This window comes from Schistocerca nitens, chromosome 6 (assembly GCF_023898315.1).
Source record: "Schistocerca nitens isolate TAMUIC-IGC-003100 chromosome 6, iqSchNite1.1, whole genome shotgun sequence".
NCBI classification, from domain to species: domain Eukaryota; kingdom Metazoa; phylum Arthropoda; class Insecta; order Orthoptera; family Acrididae; genus Schistocerca; species Schistocerca nitens.
In genome coordinates, this window is record NC_064619.1 from 122,453,095 (window position 1) to 122,465,277 (window position 12,183).

Sequence of the window (12,183 nt, forward strand, 5' to 3'; positions counted from 1 at the left end):
TGTCCAAACTATTTATCATCCATGTTTCACTTCCATACATGGCTAAACTCCATACAAATACTTTCAGAAACGACTTCCTGACACTTAAATCTATACTCGATGTTAACAAATTTCTCTTCTTCAGAAACACTTTCTTGCAATTGCCAGTCTACATTTTATATCCTCTCTACTTCGACCATCATCAGTTATTATGCCCCCCAAATAGCAAAACTCATTCACCACTTTAAGTGTCTCATTTCCTAATCGAATTCCCTCAGCATTACCCGACTTAATTCGACTACATTCCATTATCCTCGTTTTGCTTTTGTTGATGTTCATCTTATATCCTCCTTTCAAGACACTGTCCATTCCGTTCAACTGTTCTTCCCAGTCCTTTGCTGTCTCTGACAGAATTACAATGTCATCGGCAAACCTCAAAGTTTTTATTTCTTCTCCATGGATTTTAATACCTACAGCAAATTTTTCTTTTGTTTCCTTTACTGCATGCCCAATATACAGATTGAATAACATCGGGGAGAGGCTACAACCCTGTCTCACTCCCTTCCCAACCACTGCTTCCCTTTCATACCCCTCGACTCTTATAACTGCCATCTGGTTTCTGTACAAATTGTAAATAGCCTTTTGCACCCTGTATTTTACCCCTGCCACCTTCAGAATTTGAAAGAGAGTATTCCAGTCAACATTGTCAAAAGCTTTCTCTAAGTCTACAAATGCTAGAAATGTAGGTTTGCCTTTCCTGAATCTTTCTTCTAAGATAAGTCGTAAGGTCAGTATTGCCTCACGTGTTCCAACATTTCTACGGAATCGAATCTGATCTTCCCCGAGGTCGGCTTCTACCAGTTTTTCCATTCGTCTGTAAAGAATTCGCGTTAGTGTTTTGCAGCTGTGACTTATTAAACTGATACTTCGGTAATTTTCGTATCTGTCAACACCTGCTTTCTTACAATTAACATTTATAATAAGTAGGCTAGTGTATAGCACAATCCCCTCACCTGTGATATCACAAACATGTCGTTAGTAAGTTGGTCAAAAACTTACATCATATCATACTTCATAACAACAACAATACTTTGTAATATCAATACTTTACATTACCAGATATAATGCAAAAAATAATCTATACTAATTATAAAGCGGAAATGATGTTAGCAAAGATCTTTAAAAGTTCTTGATCAATTCACTTCAAATTTTTACATGATACTCTAGTAAACATTTGGACAGACATAGTCTATATATCTTTTTAAAAATAACATAGAGGTTTTCTTTTAAAAATGGCAGTGAGAAAGAAAATGCTATGCTGTGAAGATGTGCCACTTCGTTTTTTCTCGCAACAGGATATTTAAACCATCAACAAATTGTTTCTTTCAATACATAATTTTAAACAAAATTGGTATACATGGCAATGTGCTATTTTGTTTTCTTCCTCACAGTCAGTTTTAACAGAAAACCTGTATTTAGGAAAGTTGTCTTTTTAGCTTATCAACTTATTAGAATACTACTTTGCAATCTGATGAATCATACAAAATTATGTAATGCTATCTGTTTGCAGATTAAAACTATGTGAAATAATGTCATTGAAGCTTCTATCCTCATAGATCCAGGAGCTGCAGATATCTTTCTCATACCAATGATCATAACTGATTTACCCATTCAGTTTAAGCAAATAAAGGTTTCCTTTGCAGGAACAATAAAAAAAGAGACACTGAAATACATTGAAAGTGGTTTGTGATCAGATTGTCTGTGCATGATCAATTTCACAAACAGGTAGTTCAGAAAAACCTGTTCATACTCTTACCACACAGTATCCAAAACTATTGTACATTCTGAAGTTTTGTAATTGCATTGTGTTCAAAAAGTTTAAAAAAAAACCTTAAAAACAATAAAAGCCAAATACAAGAATGAAGAATGAACTTACGGGTACAACAGCCAGGTAATATTTGCAGCGACCCCTGATATTTTGGCGGGAGTACACCCCACCATTTTCAAGGCACAAACTGCAATGGAAAGGCAAAGGCAATGTACAGGCAAATTAAAAATCTCCATTCTTGGAGTAATTCAGCAAAGATAACACACACACACACACACACACACACACACACACACACACACTAGTGCCACCAAAGATGACCAAAGTCAGAGGTATTGATAGTCTTTGAAAGACAGACTGAACATGCGTTGCACTATCGACCAACTGTACATCAGGTGATTGATGATAATATTGAGTCGACACCTAAGTCTTATGAAGGAAGCACTTCCGACAAGATCAGTTGTATTTTACAGAAATACGATGTGAAATGCGTTTTCTGACCTCCATCTAAAATTAGAGTGCTTTTGGGTTCTGTTAAGGATGATCTCGGTTTGCGTAAGGCAGGTGTATATCACATTCCCTGTAGCTGTGGCATGGCATATATTGGTCAGACTATCAGGACCATGGAGGACCAATGTACTGAGCATAAATGGCACACATGATTATAGCAGCTAAGTAGATCTGCTACTGCCACACACTGTTTGGATACTGGTCACCCTGTGTTATATAACAATACCGAGATATTGGCATGCACGTCCAGCTATTGGGACAGAGTTATTAAGGAAGCTGTTGAGATTAAATTAGTGAGCAACCTTGTAAACAGGAATGGAGGCTTTTGTTTAAACTCTGCTTGGAATCCTGCTCTCTCCCTTGTCAAGAAAACAGATGGACAGAGTAACTGCTAGTTTGTAGTCTTTCACTATGGTCATCTTTGTTGGCATTAGGGTTCAGTCTGTGTGTGTGTGTGTGTGTGTGTGTGTGTGTGTGTGTGTGTGTGTGTGTGTGTGTCATCTTTGCTGAATTACTCTAAGAACGGAGGTTTTAAATTTGCCTGTACATCGCCTTTCTGTTGCAGTTTGTGCCTTGAAAATGGAGGAGTCACTGTAAATATTACCTGGCTGAATTCCCCTAAGTTGTTTGAAAATTGTATACGCCAGGAGAAACTCAGGTCTCACAAAAATGAAGAAGTCTTTTTCACTCACATTCTGCAACATTTATTATAATTTGAATCCCATAGCTCCAAAATGGGCCAAAATTTGAGTCCTGACACAATTCCTGCTGATAACCCAGATTAGGATGAATATCCAATTTCCATACATATTTAGCATGAGTAGTGCATTGCTGGGTTTACCAGTATTGATTATCATGTGAAGTCCAAGTGAAGAGGATAGGTTATTCCACTTAACATACTGACTACAAAGTTTCTGCTGAATGCCACAAAGACATTAAAACATACCAGAGTAAACATCTGAAACTGGCTGCAATGACCCTGCATTGTTACATATACTCCTTCTACTTAAGAATAACTTAAGTGTACAACGATAAAAATATTGACTCACATTTTTTCCATTCATCATGTGAAACCGTGCCATTGCATCACTTATTGCATAGACACGCACATGGCCCATATGTAATTTTCCAGAAGGGTATGGTATCATAGAAAGTACATAACATTTTGGTTTATCACTATTTTCATCAAATACAGGGTTCTTCAATTTATCCTTCCAGTATTCCTCAATGCTATGTTTTATGTCAATGCTGAGGTCTTCATTCTGCAGCATGAATGAGAAAGATAACAGTTTAGTAAAAAGTTTTCTTTCAGAAAATTCATGACACTTGGCTGCATTAGAACAATTTATTAATTCGCTACTGGTTTCGGTCAATGGCACAAGAAAGTGGCTACTGCACGTCACATATCTATCATGCTAACCCATACAATCATATTAACTGTCTGTTTAATGAGTAATAATATCGATGAACAATGATTTTCATATATCAGCAACCTTCCTCATGTACACACAACGGAAAACTGGCCATATGTAGTCAGGCTCTTTGAAGCTACAAGTGCTTAGGCTTCTCATCCCATCTCCTGACTACACATGGCCAATTTCTTGTTATGTGTGCACGATGAAGGTTGCTGATGTATGAAAAGTATTGTTCTATATTATTACTCATGAAACTGACAGTTAATACGACTGTAGAGTTCAGCATGATTGACATGCGACTTCTGGTAGCCAATTTCTCGCGCCAGATGATGGTCAGTGACCAAAACCGGTAGCGAATTAACAAATTGTTGTAATGGAGCCAAGTTTCACGAATTTCCTGAAACATATATCTAGTGCTGACTAAAGAAAACATTTGAAGTTTTCTTTTCTGTAATGAGTAACAAACAATGTGTGAAGTACAAGAAGCTCAAAATACTTCTATCAGAATTGAACAATGGAAAATCGAAGATTGAATAAGGACAATATTATGAAAACAGTAGACTGCTACTCACCATATAGCAGAGATACTGAGTCACAGAAAGTCATAACAGAAAGACTGTTAGAAAAGTAAGCTCTTGGCCAAAAGATCTTCTCCCAAATTAGAACACATACACCTGTATCTGTGCAAACACAACTCTCTCTCTCTTTCCCCTCTTCTAGAGGGAGAAATAAACCACCACCACCACCATCACCCTTGCTGAGGGAGGGAGGGAGGGAAAAATGGTCCCAGTTTTTTGCATATATTACTAAAGAAATCAGGATGACAACCTCAGTCCTATTATAGGAACATGCTAATCGAGCCTCCAGCTTCCTCGGCGTTACATGATTCATTTTGATAAGAGAGAAGATTTTGTCGGGGTGGGGGAGAGGGGGTGAGGCAGACTCTACACTGATGATAACTGCAGAGAAAAGTGTAACAGCTCTTGTTTGAAGGACACAATAACTATAACTTGATATCAATCACCTGAAGTATCTCACACTACAATACAGGGAGGAAGCAACTACAGAATCACTTAGTCAGTTAGGTTATACACCTTCAGCAGATGACATATAAGTGTTTTCATCATAGAGAATGATAATTTAGAGCCCTAGACAATACAATTATTAGTGCCCTTACCTAACAATTTGAGATAAATGTGATTACAAAACACAAATACTGCAACATGAAACACAAATACTGTGTAAAATAGAATAAGCAAATGTACAACTGCAAGTTCTCAACTCTGTCACCCATTCATATCAAATATATCATTTTAATATTTTGAATATAATCTTCATGATAATTTACTTTTAGAAGAAACTCAAACACTATTCAAATAAGGTGCAGAGCAATGCCTTTGCTACTGTTCCTTTCAAGAGAATCAGGCTATTGGTGGTGGGTTGCTACCACTTGAAACTACACTCCAGAGGAGTGAGATGCTTCATAAATTCCATAAGACACCTTTAAGTGGCTGGTACCTGATCTTTCACTGGCTTCAGAGTACAAATTATTTTGGTCCCCCTTGAGGAGTCATGATATTGGTTGGTTTAATAATTAAAGGAACCCAACTACAAGGTAATCAGTCCATCCTACCTGGAACAGGCAATTCAACAAAGCAACATACCTAAGAAGGACCTAGTGTGCAAAATCCATACAAAGAAAACATCAACGTCTACCAAATGTCAACATAACCAAGAGAAAGGGGGGAAAGGAAGAAAGGCAAGCAAGGTGCATTGTCCAGAGAGCAACTGGAGGTCCTCATAGGCAGTAAGTGCAATGGGGAACATATCCCCCCCCCCCCCCCCGGCCCACTTACCAGACATACCCCACCCAACACTACCCAGAAAAGAATGACACAGGCAGGATGAGACAGGCACAGGGAAGCAGTGAAAAAACAATAAGTCAAACAGAGCATGCGAGAAGGGTGATGAAGAGCAAAAGAGTGGGTAGGGCAAGGGCTGGGGCATACCACCAAACCGAGACAGCCTTGTCAGGGCAGAGGCAGCAACAGAGTCTCCTGCCAACCCATCAAAGAGCCAAATGGTTCAAATGGCTCTGAGCACTATGGGACTCAACATCTTAGGTCATAAGTCCCCTAGAACTTAGAACTACTTAAACCTAACTAACCTACGGACATCACACACACCCATGCCCGAGGCAGGATTCGAACCTGCGACCGTAGCAGTCCCGCGGTTCCGGACTGCAGCGCCAGAACTGCTAGACCACCGCGGCCGGCATCATCAAAGAGCCAACAAGGCTGACGTGACTTCCCTACGAGAGATTGGTAAAAACCCCCTTCAAGAATAAATTGTAAAACAAGCTCAGCTACTGAGGCATTATCCACTAACAGCAGGACTAGATAGTCAGGAAGATTGAATGTCCGCCACAGGGCAGCTAGATTATGGCAGTCCCACAAAATGTGTTATTTGGAGGACAATCAAGAGCATCAAAGCCTCTTGCACTTTGAATTTCTTACACATCAATAGGAGTGATATTGCGGTAAAGAATCAACAACCTGATGCCAATTTCAGAAGCTTTCAAGAGACCCTAAAATATGAGTCAGACAGAGTTCTACATTCTAGTTCATAGATACATTTCTTGAAAGTCTATCTTCACATCACTGAAGACAAAAAATCCACCTTTATCATTTCCACTGATCTAGTTTTTTCAGACTTCGGCTGTGCAGCCTCATCTTCACAGCTCACCGTCAAACAGGCACCACAATGACAGTGGTGCAGATCCTTGTAACAAAGGAGATAACCAAGAGTCAGCCTAGTATGACCAATGCAGAGCTGGCAAAGGACGATGGAGTCCTTGTGAGAGGCCCACCTGGAGGACCTCCACAAATCCCCAGTCTCCTTAATTGGCCACAATTTGTTCAGCAACATCATAGTCTGCCACCCTGCATTCCAAATCCTTAGAATCTGATAGCATAACACCAGTCAAAGGACCAAATTTGCCAGTTTGGCCAGTGTGTCAGTGAGTTCATTCTCTGGGTTCCCAACATGACCCAGGATCCAAGCAAAGAGTATAGTGTGTCCACACTGTTCGAGGGCAAGAGGGGAATCCCAGATCGTCAGGACCATGGGATGGTGAGGGTAACAGAGGTCAAGTGCTTGCAAACTGCTCACAGAGTCACTACTGATGAGGAAGGACTCACCAGTGCAGGAACAGATATACTCAAAAGCACGAGAGATGGCTACCAGCTTCAAAGTAAAAACACTGCAACTCTCCAGCAAGGAGCAGAGTTCATTGCATCTTGCATGAATGTAAGTGAAGCCAGCATGACAGAAAACCACTGAGCCATAAGTATATACTACTTCTAAACCCCCAAATGCACTGAGAATGGGGAAGAGTTGGTAACAGAGGGCCTTACAATGAGATAAGGCTTTTGGACTTGTGATAGGTCAAGACAGAGCTGTGGACAAGGGATGCGCCACGGAGGCTTATATGAGCAGGCCCATAGAAGAGGTGATAAAAGTGGAAAGCTGTAGTTCAGAAAAGAGGAATTACATGTGGATGGCAATCATAAACACAGACGTGGGCTACTACTGTGGGAGGTGGATCTCCATATCTGGAAAGAGGAGATGGTAGTTTGGATGCTCAATGGAGCAGCATACGCATAGGGCATAAAGGATAATCTATTGATGGTTCAGAACCTGCAATGTTGACATCTGCCTTCCCAAGGAAACCGATCACAGAGCTAGTTGCCAGTCATACACCACAATAATGTATTGGTTCCAGAACGTGTAACGTCAAAGGCGATACCGAGCCACATTCGAGACTCCCGTAGCCTAGATTGGCTGGACCAATGCTGTGTAAAGCCGTATGCGAGCAGAGCGATCCACAACCAGTTGGTGTTGCTGAAGCATTGAAGTGCACTCAAGTGTGACCAACATGTCTGCTTTAGTTGATGAAGGGTGGCAAGCCATGTCAATCAGGCATCATAGATAGTGCCATAAAATGATGAGTGTCAACCACACCGATGGACTGGCGTTCAAGATACAGATCCAGATGGGGATGGGAACAGGGATAGAATATGCTAGTTGTGGTACGAGGTACCCTCCGCCACGCACCATATGGTGGATTGCAGAGTATGTATGTAGATGTAGATAGATGTAGACTGTACAGAAACGACAGAAATATGTAACGCAGGTCTTGGCAGGCAAAAAATGGAAGCCATGAGTGATAGTGCAAAACTGCACTTGGTGTATTGCTCCCTGCAATATGTGTTCAGCAATGCCCATCGTGGATGAACAAAAATAAATGCAGAAATCATCAGCAAACGAGGAGGGGGACACCGTAGGCTTTGCAGCTGCCACCAGAAAACTGTTAGCAACTAAAAGGAGAGGGACACTCCAAACAGAACCATGCAGAACTACATTCTCCTGCACTGGGGGAGGGGGGGGGGGGGGTTGTGCTACAGGAATCACAAACCTGTACCTGAAAAGCGTGACATGGAGGTTCCAGATAAAAATCGGGAGTGGGCCTTGATGCCCCACTCATGTAAGGTGGTGAGGGTGTGGTGGCACCACTTGGAACCATAAGTTTTATGCATATCAAAGAAGACCCAACAAGGTGTTGATGCTGGGCAAAAGCCATTCAGATAGCAGACTCAAGGTGGACTTAATTATCTGCAACATAGTGGCCTTGGCAAAAACTGCCCTGGGTCAAAGCCAAAAGGTCCTGTGAGTCTTTGGCTCACCATCCATTCAAGTAACTTGCAGAGAACATTGGTTAAACTGACTGGAGGATAAATGTTCAGTTGAGGAGGCAGTTTGTATGATTTAAAAACTGTAATAATGATACTTTCTTGCCACTGGGAAGGGAATTCCCCTTGCACCAGAAGTGGTTAAAAAGGGCAAGTATATGATGGTGGCTAGCCACCAATAAGTGCTGAAGCATTTGGTTGAGCACCCAGCCTGGTCCAGGAGCATGTCGGGGCAAAATGCAAGGCACTTGTGAATTCGCACTCACTAAACATGCAGCGGGGAATGGGGGAACAAAACAGAAAGGAAGTATTCCTGGTAGATCAAAACTGTGCGCCGGACCGAGACTCGAACTCAGGACCTTTGCCTTTTGTGGCCAAGTGCTCTACCAATTGAGCTACCCGAGCACAACTCATGCCCCATCCTCACAGCTTTACTTCTGCCAGCATCTCGTCTCCTAACTTCCAAACTTTACAGAAGCTCTTCTGCGAACCTTGCAGAACTAGCACTCCTGAAAGAGTGCTAGTTCTGCAAGGTTCACAGGAGAGCTTCTGTAAAGTTTGGAAGGTAGGAGACGAGATACTGGCAGAAGTAAAGCTGTGAGTGCTAGTTCTGCAAGGTTCGCAGGAAAGCTTCTGTAAAGTTTGGAAGGTAGGAGACGAGATATTGGCAGAAGTAAAGCTGTGAGGACGGGGCGTGAGTCGTGCTCGGGTAGCTCAGTTGGTAGAGCACTTGCCCGCGAAAGGCAAAGGTCCCTAGTTCGAGTCTCGGTCCGGCACACAGTTTTGATCTGCCAGGAAGTTTCATATCAGCGCACACTCCGCTGCAGAGTGAAAATCTCATTCTAGAAAGGAAGTCGTTCCACACAGAGTTTGAGAAAACAGAATATAGGTGGATAGTGAACAGACACTAAGACCTGGGCAAAATGCTCAGCGATAAAGCCCACACTGGTGAGGGTAACACCATTCAGGGAAATGCCCAGGACACCTATAGGAGGACAATGGCCAAAATTGCACATGATCTTTGCCCATACCTGCGAAGAGGGAGTATGCAGCCCTATGGCAGCAACAATCTGTTTCTGATGTTTAAGAAGATAGCAGGCCCAGTGACAAAGGCATTTAAATACCAGGAGGTGGTAGAGGGATGGATGCCATTGGTAACACTGAAGAGCACTGTGGTGGTCTTTAATAGCCCCAACAATTTCTGGGGTGCACTAATGGACAGTCTTCCACTGGGGAGAACCTGAGAAAGAAGGAATCGCCGAAGCTGCTGCCGTAAGGATGGCATTGCTCAAACTCTGTACAAACCCATCAACGCCACTGTCTGGAGGAGCAGTTACTATGACAGCCGAGGAAAAGGCATCTCAATCCACATTAGTTAAGCACATCTGGGAGGGTGTCCAGACGAGTGATTCTGGAGAAAAGATACGACGATAACAAAATGATCACTGTTGCACAAATTGTCATGAAACCCCCATTGAATTGAGGGGAGGAATCAAGGGCTACAGATGGAAAGATCAGTGGACAAGAAAGTCTCATTTGCCACACTAAAGTGAGTAGGGGCACCAGTGTTGAGGAAGCACAGATCAAGATCTGCCAGCATGTCTTCAACAATCCTGCCCTGGTCAGTGGTCACAGAACCACCACACAGAAGGTTATGGGCATTATAATCCCCAGGGAGGACGAAGGGTGAAGGGAGCTGTAGAAGGGTGGCAAGAAGGGTAGGAGGGTTAGTCTCTGGGGGAAGATAAAGATCACTTATCTGTACCACAGAGTCTAAATGGATCCAAAGCACCACTGCTCCAGTGCAGTATGAGGAGGAACCCAGGATCTAACAATGTCCATGTGGACCAATGTACAGACAGCAATAGCAACTCACCAATGGCCAACCCGGTTCTGGCAAAAAGCTTAAAAACATGAAGGGCCAACAACTGAGTATGCAGAAAATGTGATTTCTACAATACAAAACAAGCTGCATAGTAGAAAGAAAGAAGAGACTGCAATTCTAGAAGGTGACAATAGTAACCAGTACAGTTCCATTGGAGGATGGTAGTACAAGAGGCTTGATGGACGTCAACTAGTCCATAATCAGCCATTGTGCAGAGTCAGTGTCCATCACCAGTAAGGATGGGGTTACATCCATGAATGTAAGATCAGATCCTGATGGAGAGGGAGGTCTGACAACCCCTGGGATGTTGGAGGGGGAGGGGGGAGTGCCTTGTGCTGAGACTTACGCACCAGCACCATTGTCGTCATAATACTCTCTTTCGGAAGGCGAGAGAAGGTGTAATCGAGAAGACAGCAAATTGCAACAGGAAATGAAAGAGAATGAGCAGCCTTGAGGACCACAGAGCACTGGTCATCAAATAACATGTTTCTTGTCCCGGAGATGTTGGGCAGGGAGCCTGATACCCACCAGGTGCCAGAGAAGAGGGTTTCTTCCACGGCAAAGGAGAACGATTCCATCATTTGCCATATGCAGTTTTGAGAAATGTATGTCCAGTGGGGATTTGAACTAGCATATTTCCCAATAAAAGGTGCATCTTAATGCTACACCAGCTTGCTCTCCAAGTTATCAGAAAAAATGATTAGATAGCACAAAAACTTTATGAACCAGTTAACATGTTTGATTACCCTCTACACAAATATGACATTAAACTGGTGATGCTGGATGCATTTCCCTTGTAACCTCTGGATCATATAGGAAAAACAAAGCATAGATTCTAAATCAGTACAAGGAGTAATCATCCAAAAGGTGTTGAAAGACGGAAAGAAAAAGAAATCTGTATTTGGTACCCTAATGTTTCATAATGACAGCTCCACAGGGGAAGCACCTTTTTGTTCTGCAAAGAAAATTTTGTAATGCATACAATACAAAGTGTTGCTCTCTTTGTTTTATGGAGACCATGACGTTTACAGGAATATTTTATTTTAATCAGTGGAAACACTGGCCTACTAGTATCTAACACAGACACTGAAGCATTATCCTAAAACAACACGTATGGGAAATCAAATTTGCCGTTTATTTTTATTGCTTCATTACAGTTCAAATCTTATTTTGTATTCAATGCTATATTTTTGGGGAAAAAACTCAAGCTGGAAGTAAATTGGGGGGTAAGTAGTTAACTGCGATGCAGCAAGAGGCCGATTATTTCTCCGAAATTTATCGACCTATAATTTCCAAACGTTGCTGGAAACACTACAAATTTCCTAAATTCATCCATAATGTAACACCTGATTCACAAAACGGGGTGTGTCTCTTTTATACTTTCACTTACCCATCTCCTAATTCCACTAGATATACACCTGCTGTTCTTCCCATACTTTGAAAGTTTCTCGAAAAGACAACTTGAAAAAGCTTTTGAAATACTCGCCGGCACTGGTACCATTCTGAAGTTTTGTTTTCTTACGAGTTTTTGAATAACACAGCCCAGTGTTATATTTTAAATGTTTTACTACAAACATCTGTCATATGTGTGATCGCACATTGTGGCGTCTTGCGTCTTTTGGTCTATTTCTTCTTTTCATTTGCTATTGCTTCTTCCCAACACTCCCATATCCCTACTGTTTTGTAAACTATTAGGAAGCACCTGGTTCGCCAAAGATCCTGTTGATGGCAGCCATAGATGCAATCGCAATTTATCAAGTTCGTCAACATATCTACTTAAGCAATTTGAAAAGTAAAGAGAAATATTTTGTGCTT

At 41.8% G+C, this 12,183-nt stretch overlaps 1 protein-coding gene across 1 annotated transcript in view; it reads right to left on the reverse strand.

The window, feature by feature from the left end:
* Positions 1 to 12,067, reverse strand: part of LOC126262556 (leucine--tRNA ligase, mitochondrial) — a 125,856-nt gene extending 113,789 nt beyond the window's left edge. Inside the window, exons 1-2 of the mRNA XM_049959251.1 lie at positions 11,759 to 12,067; positions 3,367 to 3,579 (exon numbers count right to left, since the gene is read on the reverse strand). Of these exons, the coding sequence (XP_049815208.1) occupies positions 3,367 to 3,579; positions 11,759 to 11,869 (324 nt within the window). The 5' untranslated portion in view covers positions 11,870 to 12,067. The remainder of the gene's footprint in view (positions 1 to 3,366; positions 3,580 to 11,758) is intronic.
* Between the last annotated feature and the right edge of the window lie 116 nt (positions 12,068 to 12,183).